Consider the following 23,898-nt stretch of genomic DNA (forward strand, 5'->3'; position numbering starts at 1 on the left):
AAAGCTGTGGTGGTGGGGCTGAGGCAGAGGCGGTTAGGGGTGGTCAGGCAGGCAGGCAGAGGTGGTTAGGTTTGATCAGGCAGGCATGTGAGCAGTTAGGAGCTAGCAGTCCGGATTGCAAGAGGGGTCCCAGATTAGAGAGGGTGCAGGCCTGATTGAGCCCCTTCCCTGCCCCTGTGAATAAATTTTGTGCACTGAGCCTCTAGTATATATAAAAAAGGCTAAGTGACCCACTGTATGTCTGCCTGACTGTCTGACCAGCCAGCACATATGTGCACTGACAATTTCAAAATAGACTCCTGCATGTGCAATACGTATAAAGCTTTTGCAGGTGTGTATTTTGATATGTCATTGTTGATTATGAATTTAGATTTTTTTTTACATTGAATGTGAAACACATTGACTGTCCAACTGACCAACTGGCCAGTACATATGACATGCACTGGTAATTTAAAAATAAACGTTGACTCGAGCATGTGTGATATATATAAAGCTCTTGATGGTGCCAATCACACACATGTTTTAATTTTATAAAACTATATTATATATACTATTTTGACATGCAATTTTTTGTAGTAACCTAGTTACCACACGAATCTTTCTTCTAATTAATTTCCTTTCAATGTGCATGAATCTGTGCACTGGGCCACTAGTATCATTATAGTAGTTGTATAATGCCCATGGTCTCAATGATTGTAGTTAATTTAATCAGTTCCAATTAGATGGGCATTCAGTCTTATTTTTCCTTTAACCAATAGTGTGTAAGGAGAATGTTCACCTCTCAAATGATGTTGAGTAGAACATCTAGCTATACAGTGGGCTTTGTTCAAATTTTAATAAGATTCTAAGAAGTGAAATTGTTGGATTTATGCATTTCAGGTTTGATACATACTGTCAAAATTTTTTCCAAAAGTGCTGGACATTTTAAATTTTAACAGTGTTCAAGTACTCAAGCATGTCAGTTTCTTATATTCTTGTCAGTAGTAAATATTTTAATTCATTTTTATTAATTTCTTTTGCTGACTAGATGAGAAAATTGTAGTATTGTTTAAAGTCCCCCATGATCATTAGTGAGAATGTATTTATCCAACAAATATTTATTGAGCATCTACTATGTTCTAGGAACTGTTTTTAGAGACTTAAAGAAAGCAGTCAGAATCTACCCTATAGTATTTTTATACTGATGGAAAAAGAGAGATGAATAGATAAGTTGACCAAAAATTATATATTGGAAGATAATAGGTGGTATGAACAAAAATGGATCAGGCTAAGAGAAGAGATAAATGGTGATGGAAAAAAAGAAAAAAGTATCATACCTGTGTTAGATCTATTGATGTTGAACATAAATGCAATATGGTTATATAAGAGGATATCCTACTTTTAGAAAATATACATTGTAGTATTTTTGGGTAAAGGGCCATGATGTATACAATTTACCTTCGCATGGTTCAGAGTAAATAATGTGTGTGTGTACATACATTACACACCATACACATGCACCTATACACATACATGGGCACAGGGATGAGGGGATAGATAGAATGAGAGCAAATGATACAGCTTGGATATATGGGTATTCTTTATATTATTTTTACTTTTATAAATTTGAATTTATTTTTAAATAAGAAGTTAAAATTTTTAAATAATTTTAATTAAAGAAAGAAAAAAGATAACAATGAAGACATAAGTAAGACAGTGTATTGCTTTAAATCAGAAAAAATTCTCAAGAGGTGATTTTTGAACAGAAACTTTAGTAAAGGAAGAGAGTGTGACTAGCTCTCTGGAAAAGGAATGTTCCAAGAAAGGAAAAAGTGTGAAATTCTAGGGCAGCAGTGTGCTTGATGCAAAGAGGTGCTCACACAGAGGATGCTAGGCAGGGGAGGCAGGAGTAGCTGAGTCCAGGGATAGCATGGACCAGGCCAGGGGAAGCAAAGGTGAGCTGGCCACTGCAAGCATCTGGATTAGTCCAGTGAGATGAGATGCCTGGTTTCCCTAAGCATTATCACAACCCAATGGTGAATGAAGGGCAGAGCAATGCAAGAGGTAAGCCGGCATCAGGCAATAAGTGGTGGGTTGTCTATAGAGAATATAAAAGCTGTAATAAGACCAGTCAGAAAAAAAATATAGAGTGATTATATTAGTGGTTGCCAGGTTATTTAGTAATGCAAGAGGCAGGCATATTTATGAACGGATAGCATCAGAGAGCCTTTGTGGATGCAATGGTTCTGTATCTTGATTGCGTTTCTAGTCTTGCAAATATATGCAGGTGAAAAAAAAAATTCATTACACACACACACACACACACACACACACACACACAAATGAATGCATCTAAAGCTAGTAAAATTTGAATAAGCTATATAGATATTATCAATGTCCACTTCCTGGTTTTGACATTGAACTCTAGTATGCAAGAACTTATGATGGAGGAAACATGGTGAAAAGTATACAAGGCCCTCACATTTAAAAAAATATTCCTGTGACTCAATCATCACTTCAAAATAAAAAGTAAAAAAGAGGTATCACCAGGAACCTGAATTTCTTAGCACTATCAGTGAGGAAATACTCCCTCTCTGGGGCGAGCTACTCCCAATGCCGCACTCTCCGTGCCACCATTAAAGACTCAGATTTTTGTGTCATGCTGTTTATTATCACTCTCTTAAAAAAAATTATATATATTATTGACTTTTTACAGAGAGGAAGAGAGAGGGATAGAGAGTTAGAAACATCAATACAAGAGAAACATCCATCAGCTGCCTCCTGCACCCCCCCTCCCCCTACCGGGGATGTGCCCACAACCAAGGTACATGCCCTTGACCAGAATCGAACTCAGTACCTTTTGGTCCACAGGCCGATGCTCTATCCACTGAGCCAAACAGGTTTCGGCTTATTATCACTTTTGTCTGCTAAGCACTTGGATAATACCCTGTTTCCCCGAAAATAAGACAGTGTCTTATATTATTTTTTTCTCCCAAAGTTGCGCTAGGTCTTATTTTCAGGGGATGTCTTATCTTTCCATGCGCTAGGTCTTATCTTCGGAGGATGTCTTATTTTCGGGGAAACATGGTAGATACACTGAATTTAGGTTTTAATATGGATCAAGACATAGATAGTTTGTTTAAACTGTTATCAAACACTTCTTACATATAGTGGTTTTTACATATGACACTCAATATTTTAATAAATGATGCACCAATAACATTTTTAACCAGAAAAAGAAATGTTATCAAATGTATTAGGTAACCATACAAAATACGCATAAATAATACTCAGAAATTAAAGATAATAGTTAAAACTTTGTTAAACATTCTTATAAATTCTTAACATTTTAAATGAAAATTCTTTAATTAAGCAATGATCATATATAAATAATATTTTTCTCTTCTCATGTAAAATTTATAACTTTTATGTCTCTTTAAAATTCATTGCATTGGTTAGAAAATCTAGCACAATGGGAAGGTCATAACATGTTAGCTGATACTCCTGCCTTACTTCTGACCTAAATATTTAAAAATGTTTACTTCTAAATGATTGGCTTATTTGTTTCTTTATTTGTTTTGGACATTGAATGTCTGATTATTGTTAACTGTGGAAGTTATAGATAAATAGTACTTACATATTACATCATATTATAAAATATATCATATCTATATATATGTACTTACTGAAAGGAGTCATTGCATTTTCTCCCACTATCTATTCATACAGTAAGTTATATTAATAGATATCCCAATGTTGATCCATTTTTTGCATTAAAAAAACCACACACACTTTGTTCTTTTATGTTTTCAATTATTTTTGTGTTTCATGTGCTTGCTGGGTGAAATTTCCAGTATCCTGGGCATAGTAGAAACAGGAATATTTTTGAATGATTGTCATTTGGAATTTTTGTACATTATTTTATAATGCAACTTATTACACATACAATTTAATTTTGCAAGATTTATTTTTATATAGAATCACTCACCAGACCCTGATTTTCTTCTAGAGTTACCTATCTCATGTACAATTGATATTAGACACATGGAAACCTAATTAATACTTGTCCTACTTAATAATGGTCCCTTATTTTAAGTGTGAATCTAATTCCTCTGATCAAATGATAGGGTTGCCAAAACATGGGATTATGTGAAATCTTCTCTGGGACTCTGCAGCGGTGCCTAGAAAAGGGGCTGGGAGTTAATGATCTGCTTAGCCTGGAGGAAGCAGGCAGCACAGTGGGTAGGAAGGGAGATTTAGTGGTTCTATTATATTGCAATTGCAGCTCAGTTAGCATGTCTGATTTGACAGTGATTTGTGTTAAGTGGGTACTTTCTGCTTCCAGAATGTTTCCTTTTGTGAAGACTATATTCTTTCCTTTTCAAACTGCACTGCTTATTGCTAAGAGGTTAGCAAAGGGAAGCGGCCTAATGTGGACCCTGTCACATTACTTCTATTTGAATTTTTGGACTTTGGAATCATTAACAAATACATTTAACATTCTGACCTTTAATGCATGCCTCTATTAACCTGCTCCTAGTCCCACCAGCCATTTCTCATTCTGTGTCTCACTTATTTCTAATAAACTCTGCTGGCTGATCTCAGACCCAGAGAATGTGTTACCCATTAATTCTTCCATCTGCTGTTTTAACTGGTGTGGGATCATGTTTCTTTTCTTAATCAGACACCTGGATTTATTTTTATTTTTTTATTTTTGAGAATATGTATGTATTGGTTTTTTAAAGAAACATCTCTGATGAAGTGCCTATTTTTTCAAACTTTTCAATGATTAAACAGTCAACATCCTTTATGACTATAAGGGCATCTTCAACTTCAAGGGACACTTTTAAATGGACCTGACTCTACAGGTACTTCTCGTTCTTTCAGATGGTACATAAGCAGGGCCATAGGCAGGCAGCATAAACGGCATGATTGTGTGAATTACTAGCATACAAAGTCACCTGCTGGAAGAGGGAGTGTTAGAAAGAGACATCCTTTTGAGCATCAACTGGAGGATGGAGTTTGGTAGCAGAACCTGGTCAGATTTCAGCGCTGCTTGCCCCCTTGGCAAGGTGACTTGTTTGCAGGCTCAACCTGTACATCTCTATGTAGAACGTGTATATCAGCATTCTTTAGTTATCTTCATACTCTCAAATATTCATCAAATATTTGCTATCCAACTCCATTTTTATTTAATATCTGGGCTAGCATTGAAATGCATATAGCCACATTAATTTATTTATGTAGTTATTAAAAATGTGTTGAGCCAGGACCGGTTTGGCTCAGTGGATAGAGCGTCGGCCTGCGAACTAAAAGGTCCCGGGTTCGATTCCGGTCAAGGGCATGTACCTTGGTTGCGGGCACATCCACAGTAGGGGGTGTGCAAGAGGCAGCTGATCGATGATTCTCTCTCATCGATGTTTCTAACTCTCTATCCCTCTCTCTTCCTCTCTGTGAAAAATCAATAAAATATATATATATAAAAAATAAAAAATAAAAATGTGTTGAATGCTGACTATCCACTGGTCAGTATCTAAGGGACTGGAGTTACAGTAATGAGCAGGAAGATAGAGTGTCTATTTCTGGGAAAGTTGTATTACAACGAGCATTTAACTCTATTTATGTTTTTATTTAAATATCTATACAGTTGTATAATGTTTCTTTCGAAATGCTTATTAGGAAAAAATCCTGATCTTTTTTTCCTTAGCAATAGTCACTTCACTAGCTCTAACTTGCTTATATGGACTCTTGGGTAGAATTATATGATTCTGTCCTAACAACAGGGTTTTTGCAACCTAATTGAAGAGAAGAAATGTCTATTTCATGCAGAATGCCATCTGCAGAATAAAATACATCCTCAATGAATGAGAAGTGTAGATGTGGTTGGATATGATAGGATTAATCAAGCATGTATATTTTTTTTCTTTCCAACTAGAGTTGGCATATGTGAGTGAAGTCAGTGTCAGGTCAGGGAATTCCAAGTGGATTTTTAAACTAACCACATGCAAGTCATATAACCACATTAGGTCTTGATTTTCTCAGTTGTAGAAGCAGAATATTGTAAAAGAGACCATTGAGATCCCTCCCATTCTAAGGTTCCACAAGGGAGCATATCTCTGATCTCTGAGGGAAAGGATATTCCAAGTAGGCCCCCCCACTTTCCTTGGGATCTGTCTGGCTTCCCTGGAGACAGAAGACTTCCTCAGAAACATGTCTTAACTCAGAATAGGATTGAGAAGTTTCTATTTTTCTAAAAGCATAGCAATGTATACCTGTTTTTGATCATCTATCTATATATAAAAGCCTAACATGCAAATTGATATATAAAAGCCTAACATGCAAATTGTCCCCATGGAAGTTCTACTGGGAGACCGATTGCTCCCTATGACGTGCTCTGACCACCAGGGTGTGGCACAGAATGAAGGAAGGCCCAGGCTGTCATCCAGCAGCTGGGAAAGGGAGGCCCTGATTGGCCCTGATCACCAGCCAGGCCTCAGGACCCTACTCGTGCCTGAATTTCATGTACTGGGCCTTTAATTATAATAGAAGAAAATAACTATAAATATTTAATTAATTATTAATGTTAAGGAGAGACGATAGACTCGTTATTACCTGGTGGCCTGCAAAATATGGCCCTATCTCTGTTCTCAGAATAAGAAATCTGTGATTTCTTATACTGTGGTGTTAGGGCTGTGACCTGTTTGGATCCTGTTGGGCCAGATTGGACAAGATGGCTCAGGAAAAGTAACACTAGTCCTCACATGAAGTGCTTCATCATGATCTGTAACCTGCACAGGCTCCCTGACTTTTGTGCTGAGTTCTTTATTTTAAAGATCCTACTGTAAGCTACCAGAGGTCTGAAAATGATCGAAACAAACATAACTACTTACTCATTCAGGGTTTCCCCCTAAAAAAAAAATAATTGTTATGATGAACATGTTCTATCTTTGAGTTTCATTGGGTTGAACAAAACAATATTTGTTAAAATGCCTCAGCTAAGAAAGTATATAAGTGTTTTATAAAAATAACACAATTATTGAAACTGAGTCTGTTTATGTGATAATACTCTAGTTTTCTTTAGAAATTTGATTCATCTACCCTTTTAAAAATAGGTACTTACATTTTCAGAATTAATGTTTATTTGCATTTAATAACCTATAAATACATCATGTTGCTTTTAAGAGAAAATCATGTAAGTGCATTTTAAAATTAAATAATTGCTGTTAACCTGTTATTTTTATGCTTTTTCTCTCAAATTTTGACTTCCTAGAAAATGACTGTAATATTTAAAAATATTTGTCATTGTCCTCTTGGTATTAATAACCTATTTTGTGCTGATGTATAGTATAATTGTAAAATATTAGGGCACAACTTCTCAGGATGGCTTTTTAATAACATGACTGCTACTTAAGCAAAAGACCAATTCATAAAATTTTTACAGCTTATCAGCTATCTTATATAATTCATATTTCTTTTAAAAATGTTTTTGCTTAATTTAGAGAGAGAAAGGGAATGGGAAAGAGAGATAGAAACATAGACGAGAAAGAAGCATAGATCTGCTGCCTTCTGCACACCCCCTAATGGGGAATGAGTGTGCAACTTAGGCATGTGCCCTGGTCAGGAATCAAACCAGTGACCTCTTGGTGTATAGGTTAATGCTCAATCACTGAGTCACTCTGGCTGGGGAAATCATTTGTACTCTCTACATGCATCAGAATTCTACCAGAAAATAGCATATCTTACTGGTTAATGCATTATCTCCTGCTTATTGTAATGAAAAAATTAGCAGATCTATTCTAGTTTCATGAAAACACAGGTATTAAGAAACACAGGAGCATAGAAATTGGGACTCAATAGAACTGTTGGCCCAGAAAGAAACTCACTATAGACTGATTCATTTACCTCTCAGCATAACCATTATTGCTTGTCTCATTTTCGGTTCTTAAAAGTGTATTTCTAGTATAACATGAGCTCACTCATTTAGGGGAAATGATGAACAACATAGACCGATGAACAAGAACAGACCTGGAGACAGGGAAGCATTGATCAGACTATTGGACCTCAGAGGGAGTGTAGGGAGGGTGGGGTAAGGGAGAGAGATCAACCAAACGACTTGTGTGCATGCATATGAGCCTAATCAATGATCATGGACAACAGGGGGATGGGGGCATGCTTGGGGAGGGGTTTGGGATGGGAATGAGGGGGATGAGGACAAATATGTGATACCTTAATCAATAAAGAAATGAAAAAAATTAAAAAAGAAACACAGTAGCCAAACCAAAAACATAGTGTTCAGCCTACAGCCATGGAAATGCATAGAGTCTAAGAAGTCTAACATGGTGATGAAGATGCAAAAACAACTCATGTTGGCTGAGTTCAAGTTTTGCCTCAGCCATTTATTAATGATAGAAGCTTGGATAGATTTTTAAAACTTTCCCTTATTGGATACTAGAAATACTAGTAGTGCTTCCTCAAGGAGTTGTCTTACTAATGAAATCAGGACATACTTGTAAATTGCTTGAATGGAGCACAATTTAAGCTCACCCTGTGTGCTATTCCTTCATTCCCAATGGGGATGCTACTGACCTCATGGCATCCAAAATTGGTTCTTAGGGTGAAAAAATCTTATACTTTATATGTGTGGTGTGAAAATGTCATCGGGAAGAAAGGGATAATTAGGGAAAAATGTTTACAAAGGTTCCTTAGAGAGAAGATAATGGAACAAAAGTGAGAAACACTGGGTAGTTTATTATACAGAAGCTCAATTGCTAAGAGATTTGTCCAATTCACACAGGTAGTGGTAGGCTCTCAGTTTGACAGTTTTTTAATGATAGTATTTTGCCAATTGGGTTTTCAAAATCATATTCCAAAAATTATTCATAAGATTTAGTCCCCAACCTGTTAATAATAAAGATTTTTAAAGATATAAATCCATACTGTTCTCTCTGCTACCTTTCCCAATTCTGACACAATGCTTGGGTATATGTTAGGTCCCATGGAAGTAGCCAGGTTGGAAGCTACTAATTTATAATATTTGCCTTGACACAGTGAAGAGATATATAGTGTATGACTGATGTATCCATTTGGGCCTGGGGAAAAAGGAGCTTTCATTTAGTTTTGCAATTCAGAGATGTCAGTTTGAAATTTTCATTTTACATCTAAAAATTCATAATAGAAAGAACTATTCTGCATTTAAAAAATTACTATGGTATTTCTTGTTCTGATCACTACTTAGAGGCCTGCTGAATCCAAGGAGCCTTCCTTTGAAGCTGAATTTACTTGTTCAGTTTAAAACAACTTGCAAATTTAAAGCAGCATCGGCTAACAAGGACATCCAGCACAGGGAGGCCTTTGTTTTTCTCTCCTGTATAAACAAAATGTGCATATTTATTTTAGGGACAAATAGTTTTTTCTTGACCCCCTAAAGTAGTAAAAAAAATATCTTAATTTACTTTTCAGTTTCAGTTAAAATTTGATGATATATTTATTTGGAGGTGTAAAATATATTGATGATACATTTATATGCATTATGAAGTGATCATCCTGATAAGTCTAGTACACATATAACACCATATATAGTTATTACAGTATTATTGACTATATTCCCTATACTGTATTTCATACCTCCAGGACTATTTTAATGTAGTGGATATTATTCTTTGTGAAATAAGTCAAAGGCAAATACCATATGATTTCACTTATATTTCACTGGAATCTAAAAAACAAGGTGAATGAAAAGATAAAACAGAAACAAACTTAGGACACAGAGAACAAACTGGTGGTTGTCTGATGGGAAGGGGTTGGGGAGATGGTGGAAAAGGTAAAAGGGATTAAAAAGTACAAATTTTACTACTTGGTTTTTGTTCCTTTAGAAAGAGCTGTAAGCTCCAGTTTTAGCAATATTGTTCTTGGAGGACTATGCCACCTTGGAGAATATGGATTTCCCATTCTTGTTACCATTATTAAAACTTCTTGTTCAGTTATTCCCAGGTTGAGAGACCACCTTCTAAATCAACACAGATGAAGGTCTGACTTGCTTTGTTCAGATGGACTAAAGGGGCACCTTGTGCCCAGTCCTGAAGTCTGAGTCCAGGCTCTGCTTTCTGTCACCTCCTCCTGACCTTTCTTACCTGGTCTTCCTGTTACCTTTTCCTTCTCTGGAGCATCCTTATCATGTTATTTGTTTGTTTGTTTGTTTGTTTGTTTGTTTTAAAACATCTTTCTTCTTTCTAGTTCTTGTCCAGTGGATCTAGGAACATTGTACTGTTAGGCTGTCCTTTCTCAGTTGATGGGTTGGAGAAGGTTGACAAGGAGATAGAATTGTGCTAGTGAGACTGTGTGTACCAGTGGAGGTTGAATTTTTGCACATTCTTATCATCCTTTCCCAGTTTCAAAGCTGCTGAAATGATTTCTTTGGTCATCAATTACTCTAAGAAAATATTAAAAGATGGTTGCAGGCACATCCCCAGTAGGGGGTGTGCAAGAGGCAGCTGATCGATGATTCTCATAGATGTTTCTAACTATCTCTCTCTTCCTCTCTGTGAAAAATCAATAAAATATATTTTTTAAAAAAAGAAAATATTAAAAGAGGCGGAGGGGTATTATTGTGAATTCATTGTTATACCTCAGAAGTGGCCCTAAAACTAAACTTAAGATGAAAGTAGTCATTATAATATTATTTTATCTACTCTCTCACACCTTTAGTGATAATCATAAATACCTTTTGGAATCACATAAAAAATACCAACCTAGCTCCTCATTCTCCTTTAACAATATTTCCCTTACCTGAGGTTTGGCTTTTACTACTGAGATTTTATTTTTATTTATTTACTTATTCTATTTATTTTATTTTTTTATTACTGAGATTTTAAACCTTTTTTTTTTTTTTGTCTATTTGATCTCTCTTGAAGAAAATTTTGGAAGTGGACTCAATGTTCACTTATTTATTTTCCTGATCAATTATTACTATTACAGGAGATTTTTCTATCATAATTTATTACAAAGATAACATCATACTATAGTGTAGTATTAAAGGATCTGGGCTTTTAAGTGTTTAAAAAGGATCTGGTTCAGTGTTTATCACTTAATTAGCTTTGTTGGTTTAAGCAAATAATTTATCTTTAGTTATTTCATCTATAAAATGGGAACAATAATTGTGTTTACCTTGGAGTGATTGTGATGAATAAATGAGAACTTGCATTTAAGTGCTTAGCACAGTGCCTAGAACTAAGTAGGCTGTCTATACGCATTCACCTTTAAGCTAATAAATGAAATAGTCTCCTGTGATCATTCTCTCAATTAGCTCTTGCTATTGTTTGCAGAGTGCTGAGTATGAAGAGGATTCTTGCACTAAAACTCTATTGATGGCTGCACTTCTGGCACTGCATATCCTGTTGCTGACATCTCTGGAGATAACTTTCTCTCACCTTTTCTCTTTGCCTGACCACTTCCTCATTTTTCACTTATCTCCTTTCCATTCTCTCTCATCATTGATGGTATTTCCAACTCTATAAGCTGCAAAGGATGCCATTTAGGTCAGCTCTTGCTTTTTCCATCCTCTTTGGACCCCCAGATAGGCTTTTAGCTAGAAGTCTGATGAATAATCAGAAAAAAATTCTCAAAGTTGAAATGGAGGAGAGAATATCTGGTGATAAAATATATAAATTTAGGAATGAAAACTGTGTTTCTCCCCAAATGATGTAATTGTTGGATTTGTTTCTGATTACTTACTAAAATTATATACATACTTCATTTATTTTGTCTTCATTTTTATTATGAATATTGATTTTTATCTTTGTTTATAGTGTTGTTAATCTGTAGCACCGAGAAAACCACTATGTGATAAATATTTAGCAAGTGGCTATGTGAAGTGAATGAAATTTGGAAAGCTTTTTAACATGTGGCCAAATTTCACATAATCATTTCTAATTGCAGGAATTATTTTTAGGTATTAAATTTGCTGCACATACATACCCATTCTCCTGCCAAATTATATTGCACAGTACTTTGCCAAGAGAGTTGCAATATGGCTAAAATTAAGCTTTATTACATATAATAGGATGAGATGTGCTTTCATTCTTTAAGCTGACTATAAGTGCTAGAAGACAGATTTTGTTTTTATTCTATCCACTAAGCTGAAAGAATGATACATTATTTTGCAAATCCCAGTGGCAAAAGTCAGTTGAAATAACACACGAAGCTTCTTGAAGGAAATCAGCTTTCTGTTTAAAATTGTAATATTATTTATCTTCCCCTTCAACTGCTTGACTCCTTCAGTCTGCAGAAGAGGCCTATTTATTTTAGCAGTGAGGTGGATTGAATTTCTGCCAAGTCAGTATACTCACTGAATATGCATTCAGAGGCAATATTGTTTCTCAAAAATCATTTAGAAAGCAGCATTTTTGCATAAGTAGGTTCTTTCATTAGTTTTGGATTAAATCTTAGCAATTGCTGTTTCTCTCAGAGAGCCTATGGAAAGTTGGGGTCCTGACTTTTGATGGGAATTCCCTTTGGGGTTCATAGTGCCTGCCTTTGATTTGGAAAGTGGAAGTGAAGAGAACTTCTTTGCCTAACTTGGTGCAGGTTGATGTCATTCTGGAAATCAAATCTGTTATGTAAAAGCAACCAGAGATAGAATATGTTGTTTGCTGGAGTACTTTGTACGCTTCATAGAAAGCAGACAGAGCCGAAACCAGTTTGGCTCAGTGGATAGAGCATCGGCCTGCAGGTTGAAGGGTCCTGTATTTGATTCCGGTCAAGGGCACATACCTTGGTTGCAGGCACATCCCCAGTGGGGGGTGTGCAAGAGGCAGCTGATCGATGTTTCTCTCTCATCGATGTTCGATCTTTCTAATTTTCTATCCCTCTAACTTCCTCTCTGTAAAAAATCAATAATATATATATATATACACACACACACACACACACACACACACACACACACACACACATATATATATATATATATATATATATATATATATATATATATATGAAGAAAGAAAGAAAGCAGACAGATAATCCAGGTTTAAGAGTTCTCAGGAAGTAGCATTACCTTTATTTTATTTTCATCTCCCTGAAAATACGAGAACAAAAGCACTGTTTTGTGACTAATTCCTTTACTGTCTTTAGGATACTTTATTCTGTGCAGAGGAAAAGGTGAACTCCAAAATGCTATGGTGAAGTGACCTCAAATACTTTCTGAATTTTGGAAGATTGACACATTTTTATTCAATAACAGATATATTAAAAATGAGAAAATCCCATTGACTTCTATGATAACTCTTTTTACTTTAAGCAAATATAACTAATTTTAAAATAAACTAGAGAGAGATGCTAGATTATTAATATCATTAAGTGCTATGCAATTTCAATTTAATTTATTTTTGAGAAGTTAAAAGGCATTGAAGTTTAAATCTTACAAAATGGCCATCACCAGGGGTGGGGAGGTAAGGTATTCTTACTGAATCCTGGCCAACTTATTTCTGTATTAACTCAAATTAGTTTGAATTAGAACTTGATAGAGTTTCAAAGAATAAAATGTGAAGGAACTAATTTTTCTTTACAATGGCAGTCACATGCTAATGATCACAACAGGCATTTTTCTTCTTAATTACAATTCTTTTTGATTGAATTAGTATGCTCATCTGAAATTACCTTGTGATTAAGGAAAATCATGAACTCTGTACATTTCTAGAATTTAAAATAATTTTTAAGCACTCAACATATCATTTATCCAGCATATCTCCCCCTTGTTAGTTACCATGCTGTTCGGGGAGTAATTCATTATTTAAGGAAACTTTGCAATCATTAGAGCAGACTTTCACATTTCTTGTAAGGCAGGTCAATTTAGTAATTGCAAATAAAAAATTCCAAGGTAGGTACTGAAATACCTAACATATTAATGAATAGTGCATATGTACAATTGCTTATAATACTATGCTACATTCCCTAGCATTTAGAAAGCTACCACTACGTAGTGATGTCAATATATCCTCCTTATATGTTATTTTGGCTCTTTAACACTTTGTGGCTACTTAGGGCTCTTTACAAGCAAACATTGCTGCCTACACAGGTTAAATGTCCTATAAGACTGTGGGTAATTGTTTATCTAATCAGGCTGTTGGTTAACACCAGAATGGGAAAAGGCCTCATGGTGACATGGTCTAAAAGGAGGCTGGAAAAGTGGAACAGGACAAGCACAGCCATGTACTGAATGGACACAGAGAGAGAAAAAAAAAAGAGTTATAAATAGAATAAAGTGATTTCAGTCCATAGCTCCAGAGCAGGGAGTGCAGGTTAGCAGGAAGCAGCAGTTTTTCCTGCAGACAGTATGGCTAGAGTTTGACCAAGAAGAAATGAGGCCCCATCAAAAGTAAAAACCCTTATACCATCCATTTCCCGGTGGTCCAGGTCATGGCCCCCACTCAGCCACTCCCAGAATAATTTTGTCCCAACATGAATAGCTGCCAATTACACAAGTAAATGGCCATTTGAAGTGGAGCAAATGTTGGTCTTCCTATCTACCACCTCCAACTTAGTGAGGGACTTCTGGGAAGAGGTTGGAGAAGTACAGTACCAGTGAAGGAGGAGAAGGGTTTGGATTTTGTTAAAGGGGGAAGTTGAGCCTGCAGCATTCCTGGGAGAGATTAGATAGATTCTGGCACTGGCTGCTCCAGTCATGGTCCCTGTGACTCTTTAACAAATGTCCTTGGCATAAATGACCTCCTATGCTCTGCCCGATGCCATCATTCCAGGAAACGAAAAAATAAACCACCTGGGATAAGACTTAGGCTTGCTCTGCTCTTGATTTGCTGAGTGAAGGTCTTTGGAAGCACCTGATGTATTTGGAGCTCATTTTTCAGTAAAATTGATGAATTAAACTAAATTAGCTCAAAAACTCCCTTCTGGCGCTAACAGTCAATGGGTGTAGAAATATCCTGTGCTCACTATTCTCAGGGAGATGACTACCTAAGTGGGCTGAAGCTGGTAAGTGCTTTGTGATATCCTCATAATTTATTTGTAGAGCAAATGTAGCCCAGGGGGTTTGAGAGAGATAGGTTGACCCAAGCACATTGATTCAGTGCTTAAATGAAGCATCTGCGACATGTCGCCTGGGACTGGGGGAATTTATTGAAATGGATAAAGATCCCCTGTCTGTCAAAGCTGCAGGTGCTAGAGGTGTAAGTGCTCTGACAAATGGCCTCAACCCCACCCCTGTGCCTCCCATTATGCCACTTAATAGTCCCCGGGGAAGACCTGCCTTGTTCTTCTCCGGCACACCATGTCCCTCTCTCCTACTTTCAAATTTTAGTAGTACCATTAGCCTTAGGTATTTATCAAAGGGGACCTCAGGGAACTTAACCCCACACCTCCCAGTAATCCTCAACAGCCCTCCAAAAATAAGCCACAGAAGCTTAATATCTGTCAAAACAAACACAGTTTTAAAACAAGTTCCCCAGTCTCTTTCTAATTGCACTGCCAACCTGTAGCCTTGCTGACACAGACAATCTAGAGCTGCTGATGAGATGTAATGCAGGACTACTGTGTGCTTGGTCACTGCACTGGTGGGTTGACTAATTTCAACGCAGGTACAAAGGTTATAACAGCCAGTGTCTTCTGGGTCTTATTGCTGAGTGGTTTGGGGTACCTTCTTGGCACTGATCATCAGACACTTAAGTCTGTCTGACTGGTGTTGCAGGGAGACAGCATGGGAAAGGAGTAACTCTAACAGGGGTCTTCAAACTACGGCCCGCGGGCCACATGCAGCCCCCAGGGGAGTCTGATCCTGCCCGCCAGGTTTTTTGGGCAGTGAGCGCAGCCAAGGTGTTACAGTAGGGATTAGTAGTTTATATAGTCTGGCCCTCCAGCTCTCTGAGGGACAGTGATCTGGCCCCCACTTTAAAAAGTTTGAGGACCCCTGCACAGCTTTCCAGACTTGTTCAAGCCCATGGATTCATGTATGGTTAGTGTTAACCCACACTGAAATACGGTCTCCGTGAGGGCAGGGGCCTTATCTGTTTTACTAACTGTTCTAGTGTGAGCACCTAACACTGTCTTAACTCATGGGAGGAACTCAACAACGTTGAATAATCAATGGAGAGGTTACTTAGTGCCGTGGTTAAGAGACAGACCGCTGGGTCCAAATCCCAGCTCTTCTGCTCACCAACCGGACATGTAGGAAAGAGTAAATATTTATGTTGTAATTTCTTCATTTTTAAACTAGGACTAATATTGTAATAATACATATATTTAAAAACAGTTAGGCAACTTAACTTGATTGATACTTGTATATCTGGTGCCTGTTGTGCATTATAAATGTGGGTGTTTTTGTTTAACTAAGAAGATTAATCAGTTTACATGCCCTGATTCCTTGTCCTTCGTTATGGAGGTTTTGCTTTTAGAACTAAAGCTGAGTTTGTGAGAACACATTGTAACAAGCACGGACCCGTACACAAACCTACTTCTGCCTTAGGACCTCTGGATACGCGCTTTCTACTTACCTGATGCTCTGAAGCATCTCTTTCCATCAAGTTTGTTAATACGCCACTTGACTCAGGCTTCTTGACTTAGAGCTCTTTGAAAGCAGTCACCGTTCAAGAGCCCCTGATTGAGCGTGGGTGCTGAATGGTTTGGAATGAATGCATACTTACTAAGTGAATGGTTGTTCCATGTGTCAGCCATTGCTCCCTCCTAGGAAAGAAATCAACCCCCCTCCCAAGAAATCTCGTTGGTTCTTTTTTACCCACAATCCATCAGTATCAGATGTTCATCTCCAGTCTTAGTCACACCAGCCTCCCATCCCACTGCTATCACACCAGCACTGTCTTTGTTTGATCATCAACCCTCCCTTTTGCTTTCCATTCACACCTGTTCTCTCATCTTCAGCCTGTCCCCTCCACTGGCTTGTGCCCGTGACATTTATATTTCTAATCTTGCTTGCCCTGCCATTTATTTAAGTCAGGTCAAATCCTTTTGGTAAGCTGTAAAAAAATTAATTTCAAACAAAATATTATTATTTTTCATTGCAACCTTTTACTTTTCTCATTCACCCCCCAAATCACCTCAGGCTGTCCCACTGTTCAGTAGAAACCCCCCGTTTTCCCCCCCTCATGGGTTACAATTTCTTCATGACAGTATTTTTTATTTTATTATTGTTTTGGATTATGCTCAAAGTTCTGCTGGTCAGAGCAGTGATTTAGTGCCAACTTTCTCCAATTTAATTCACATGGCAGGTAGCGTGCGGAGACAAATAGACGGCGTGATTCACCACCCAATCCTCTCATGCCAGTCTCTGCCTTTGTAGCGATTCTAATCTGCTTAGCTGGATGGAAAAACAAAGGAAGCAGTTAGACAATAGTGTAAGCCTGTCCATAAGATAAAACCTTCTGAACTTAAGTCATTTGCTCACAAACTCCAAAATGCTCCAAAACCCCCTTAGCATGGGGCCATTCTGTGAAGTGTGGTTATGCCTTTGGTGTTCTTTTTGGTGTGTTTTAGGTATTGGTGTCCTAGTTACTTTTATGTTTCAAACTCCACAGGGATCAGCATCTCATCTTCTCCTTCCTCTGTGTGTTTTCATGGCGCCAGGATGGGGACCTGCTCTGGGTGTTCTCTGGGTGAGGGCCACACAGGAAGAGCTCACAGGCTCCTAGTCTCCAGTCCCTGTAGCTCCTTAGACACTCCTGTGCCTCTTGGTAGCCTCACTAATGAAACCGACTTTCAGAGCTAATTCTGTAGTCATGGATCCTGATTATTCTTCTGATTTTAAGAATCCTTTTTCTACTGTCTTGGAGAGCTCCAGCCCAGGGGAGTAACAGCAGTAGATTGGTTATGCTAAACACCCCACCTCAGGAGTTCAATTTTTATTTTTTTCACAGCAACCCAGTCATTTATATCGTTGAGATGGGCTCATCTTGAAACTTCACAAAGCCATTTAATTTTTTTAAGTCATAACTCTAGGTATTGTATCTATATTTTTAGTCCTCTCTTAAACTCCCAGGGAATGCTCTGTGAGGCAGGAAACTCAAGTGCATGCCCTTTTTGAATATTCCTTTGTTTTTCAGTCTTTTCTTACCCCAAATGCTAATCCTGTGTAGCTGAGCCATGCATATTAGAGAGTGTTTTATATTTATATTTTGTTTGTGTTTACCCTTTTAACCATGAAGCTGATGTGGGCAAGGCAAACACGCAAAGACGGGAACAATTCTAGGGATAACCAGAGAAGGTGACATGGTCCATTATTTTTTCTCTTTCTGTCCTTTAGTCATTAGACCTGTGGACAAAACACTATGTGTGGGGCCTGCCCCTGCAGCCTCTCAGCTCTGCAGCATTCCTTGCTCTACAGACTGTGTGGTGTCCTCCTGGTCAGCCTGGGGTCTGTGCATCCATGAAAACTGCCATGATCTCCAGGGAAGAAAAGGTGAGTGGCTTGTCTGTGTGTGTGTTTCAGTTGCTTCCAGTGTACACATGTTTATTCTGGAGGCTCAGTAGCCAATTAAGCCTGCTTAAGGCAATATTTATTTGTACATTTTAGATAACCAGCTCAGCTCTGGCAACATTTAGGATATTTCTATGGAACAGAAACTCTGACCTTACTTGATATTCAGATTATGTTCATAGTTAGTAAAGTGACTATTATTCAAAAAATCATATACCTTGATATATATATATATATATATATATATATATATATATATATATATATATGGAATTAGACATGATTTCTGTAGACACATCAGGAAAAATTTGTTTTCAGATTTTCACATGCTGAATTTGATGTTATTTTTTATATTTTCATGAAGGTTATTTATGCATGTTGGTATTGCACTTGCGCTCAGCCTTAAGGTGAAATCTTAAAACTGCATGTCCTTGTTTAATGTTGTAGTCCTTGGTAGTCTTGCTTTCTTTTGTTTGCTGTGAACATCTTGACTTCTCTTTCATTGGCTCTTACGAATGCATTGATATTATGCCCCATTACATGACAGGGCTAAAAGGAAATATTCTCTTTATTAAGTTGAATGTAATTCAAGGACAGCCCAGAAGTAGGGTCACATTTCTTAAGCACTAATTCCAATGACCACATGCAAAGAAAGAATATGTGGGCAAGCGTTTGGTGTTTTAAGCTGGTGCTCTCAGCCGAAATTCAGGTCTGTTTGAAGACCGGCATTTCAGCAGTCCCCACAATGCACAAATGCACATTATGTGCCCAGCCAGGCTCACACACCCTGTCCCTGGCTTTCCTTTATTCCGACTCTTGTTCTAAGGCAAAAGAGGAGAGTGTATATTGAGTGTACATCAAGGAAAGGAATCTAACTTTAATTTTGTTATCAAACAATAGAAATCTTGATTTCAATGAAACCTGGAGTGGTGGGGGCTAGTGCTATCCTTATTCTCTATAAAACCAGAATATCCCCAAACCTTGCCAGTTTATGGAGACAAATAATTCCTCATGAATACTAAGACCCACAATCCCTGGTCTGAGGTCCACATATGCTTATTTGGGCCATGTAAGATTGGAATTGCATATGAGAATTCCCAGGGGACTTGTGTGTTATTAGAACCAGCCCTCCCCTGTGCCACCTGTGCCACTCTGTCTGAAAGTCACTATTTGAAAATGAGTTATAATTGGACAGGCTCCCCTGACCTCTGTGGCCGTGGCCGACCATACTGGTGGGACTTCGCTGTATTGAGTCTTGTCTTCTTTTGCTTTTCAAGTTGTAGAACCTATACCAGTTCAAGTGGGGCTTACTTCATTTCGGACACTTTTCGGAGGGGGCGGGAGGCGGGGCTTGATCAGAGGACGTGAGCCTCTGAAAAATTTTGCTTGTAGCTGTCAGAAACACAATTTAAAGTGACTTAATCCAAATGAAGGAATTTCTTAGCACATATAATAAAAAGTAAAAGATAATATAGGGCTGTGTCCAAAAGTATCTAAAAGGTTATATGTCTTAGTCTTCCTCATTCTTTCTCTTTATCTTTATGATCTTCTGTTTCTATATTCTATTCTTTTCTCTCTGCCCTTAAAATCTTCTCTCTCTCAGTCTTTTGATTCTGTCTTTCTCTGTATTAGGTTCCGTTTATAAGGCAGTCCCTCTCCATGGGATAAGGAAAAGTCTTATTTTTTTAAACTGCTGAACTTTAATTGTGTGTCCTTGCTATTGGCAGATTTACTTTTAGTTAACATACACATTTTAGTGACTATTCATCTTAAGAATAACAGGACACCAACAAATTGTCATTACTATGTAAAGCGTTCTGATTTGAAACATTTTTTTCTTAGAATTCATTAAAAATTCTAGTTTTGGTGTTGTTCTAAATCATGTAAGTGATAAATTACTTGTTTTCTGTTTATTTGAAGGCAACATAACCTTCAAACATTAGTTTCTTCAATTGACATTTGATTTAAAATTAGGCAACACTATTTTATCCTAGTAATCTATATTCCAGTAACATAAAACTCTACTTATGATTTCAGTCTGGCAGATTGTCAAAGTCTCTCAGTTCCATTTAAATTTTCAGATAAAAGATGGCATCAACATGGTCTACAAATTGCATATTACAAAGTGAGGTTAAATTTTTTTGTTTCCTTGATTCTTAAATATTTTGTAAAAAATATTGTTAGCCCTAGCTGGTTTGGCTCAGTGGATAGAGAGTCAGCTTGTGGACACAAGGATTCTGGCTTCGTTTCTGATCAAGGGCACATGCCTGGGTTGCAGGCTGGATCTAAATGAGGGACGTGCAGGAGGCAGCAGATCAGTGATTCTCTCTTATCATTGATGTTTATATCTTTCTTTCCCTCTCCTTTCCTCTTTGAAATTAATAAAAATATATTAATATATATTAAAATATACACTAAAATATAAATAATACATATATATTTTATATATATATATATATATATATGTATATTTAAATACCTAGATCTAATTGTATCATAAAATCTATAAGTATTTTGTGTGGAAATTTTTTTCCAAAGCCTTGCAATAAAACCAACATAGTGTCTTAAAAAGAATGGCATCTTAATATATTTAATGGTCAATTTTTCAGTGTTATTGAGATTTAATTGACATATAACATTATGTAATTTTAAAGTATACAACATAATGGTTTAATATCCACATATATATTGCCAAATGATTACTACAATAAAGGTGGTTAATGCATCTATCATTTCACAGTGTTACCTTGTGTGTGTGTCTGTGGTAAGGACTTTTAAGATTTACTCTTTCTCTGCACTCCTCCATATTCATTGCAGCCTTACGTATAATAGCCAAAACAGAGAAACAACATAAGTGTCTGTTGACAGAAGAATGATTAGATAAAGTATAATGTAAATCTATATACACACATATAAATACATACATACACATTCACCCACAAAGGGATCTCATTTAGCCGTAAAAAGAAGGCAATCCTGCCATTCGTGATAACACTGATGAATGTTGAGAGCACTATGCATAGTAAAATGTCAGGTAGAGAAAGACAAATACTGTTTGATCACACTTAGAGCTGGAGTCTTTTAAAAAACAACAACACCTGAATTCATAGAAACTGAGAATAAAATAATAGCTGGGGGGTGGGGAAATAGGAGATGTTTGTCAAAGAACACGAACTTCCATTTATAAAATGACTACATTCTGAGGCTCTAATGCTTAGCATTGTGACTACAGGTAACAATAAGTGCTATAGTATGTATTTAAAAGTTGCTGAGAGTAGATCTTAAAATTCTCAACATAAACAAAAAACAAAAAACGCAGAGAATGTCATTTTTAAACAGTAAGTAGCATAGAAAGAAATGTCTTTCCTAATAGTTCCAGGCAGAGTCCTGGTGCTGAGTCCCATTAGCTAATCTGTATCAGGTGCTCTTCCCTGATGCAATCACTCTGATTAGAGACCAGGCCCACCAAAGGGCCAGCTCCATCCAAGCCCCACGGACTGGAAGTGGGAGAGAAGCAACTCCCTCCAGGGAACATGATGTACTAATGCCTTATCAAGAAGGTAGAAGCAGCCGAAACCGGTTTGGCTCAGTGGTAGAGTGTCGGTCTGTGGACTGAAAGGTCCCAGGTTCGATTCCGGTCAAGGGAATGTACCTTGGTTGCGGGCACATCCCCGGTAGGGCGTGTACAAGAGGCAGCTGGTCGATGTTTCTCTCTCATCGATGTTTCTAGCTCTCTATCTCTCTCCCTTCCTCTCTGTAAAAAATCAATAAAATATATTAAAATAAAAAAAGAAGGTAGAAGCAATGCTATGATCAGATGTAATAAATGTTTTCATCCCCTTTGTGTTGGGCCATAGAGTCTCTACAGAAATTCAGACAATTTTTCCCCCCTCCTAATTCTATGCTGTAACTTTTGTCACTTGAGTCCAAATGTTCACAAAAAAAAATGGTGAAAAACTGCTCTTTTTACTTTTATTTCAGTCTTCTTTCTCTACACAACTAAGAACTGGTCCATGGAGCTCAGTTGGGACACTCACAACATTCTGATCCCTCCATCTGCCAAACTTTTTCCTCATTGGCCCCTATACCCCTATCATAGAAGTCAACTCCTGCAAATATACGCTGGTCCATTATTCTTTAGACATCACCTACTGTGAGTTGACTTTTGTCCTTAAAAATGATATGTCTAGTGCTAATCCCTGGCACATGTGAGTGTGACCTTATCTGGAAATAGGGTTTTGCAGATATAATCAAGTTAAAATGAGGTCATATGTGAGTAGGGTAGTTTCTAATTCAAGGATGAATGTCCTTACACAAAGAAGGAAATTTAGACAGGCAGAAACACACAGAGGAGAGTGCCATGTGTAGAGACAGATGCAGAAGATGAAGGAGAAGGCCATGTGCAGACGGAGACAGACATTGAATTGATATCTCCACAAGCCAAGGCATTCAGTGCCTACTGAAAACCACAAACAGCTAGGAGAGACACCGGGACAGTCCTTCCCTGGAGCATTCAGAGGGAGCAGGGCTCTACTGACCGCTTGACTTTGGATTTCTAGCTGCCAGAACTATGAGACAGTAAGTTTCTATTGCTTTACATCACCTAGTTTGTGGTGATTTGTTTTGGAAGCCCTAGGAAATGAATTGACTGCCCACAGTTGCATTAGCATTTAAGCTTAGTGAAAACCCAACACTTCATAAAATGCCAAAACAAAAATGTAGAAAAGCAAAGCAATTTATCTTCAACCCCAGAGTGATTTCATAATGGCCACACCAGCAATAAGGACCTGGACTTCTGACTCTTCAGTGGAGTGTTCCCCAAACACTAGGCTTCCTTCATGATGTCCTCCATGAGCCTAAATAAATTTGAATCAAGCGAAGGCTTATCCCTGAGGTCAGCAGAGAAGTCCTCTGCCCGTGTGCACCTCATCATTGGCCCATGGGAACAATTAGCCTTGAGAGCCAATCATTGAACTGAGGTGGGAGATAAGGGTGGGGTCTGGAATGCCTCTTTGCACTAGTGCAGTGGTCTGCAACTCATTAGTCAACCAACACAAATATCAACAGTAGTACAACGATTAAAATTTCTTTTGAGAGCCAAATTTTTTAAACTTAACCTTCTTCTAACGCCATTTTTCAAAATGGACTCACCCAGGCCATGGTATTTTGTGGAAGAGCCACACTCAAGGGGCCAAAGAACTTCATGTGGCTCGCGAGCCGCAGTTTGCTGACCATGGCACTAGTACATTCCCTCTGGAGAGAGAGGGAAAATATGTTGCAGTGTGTGGGGAAAGGAAGGTGTGCTAAGGACAATTTTAGAGCACCAAGTCACCAGCGTGTGTATTTTGTGCCCTAAATAACACATTTTTCACAGAAAGGGTGGAGAGAGTAGAACTTCTCACCTGAGTGTCCTGCAGAGTTTAGGGACAGGCTGGGATGGATAAGTATTAGGCTATTTAATAGGGCCCATACTGAGGCTA

At 37.6% G+C, this 23,898-nt stretch overlaps 1 protein-coding gene across 2 annotated transcripts in view; it reads left to right on the forward strand.

Annotated features, from left to right (window-relative positions):
- The window catches only part of THSD7B (thrombospondin type 1 domain containing 7B), a 959,962-nt gene that overhangs the window by 470,885 nt on the left and 465,179 nt on the right, over positions 1-23,898 (forward strand). For both annotated transcript variants that reach the window (XM_084891907.1, XM_084891906.1), the window contains one exon: positions 18,245-18,400. In XM_084891907.1, coding sequence (XP_084748033.1) covers positions 18,245-18,400 — 156 coding nt within the window. The remainder of the gene's footprint in view (positions 1-18,244; positions 18,401-23,898) is intronic.

The sequence above is a fragment of the Pipistrellus hanaki genome, assembly GCF_964339955.1.
Source record: "Pipistrellus hanaki genome assembly, chromosome: 8".
NCBI lineage: Eukaryota > Metazoa > Chordata > Mammalia > Chiroptera > Vespertilionidae > Pipistrellus > Pipistrellus hanaki.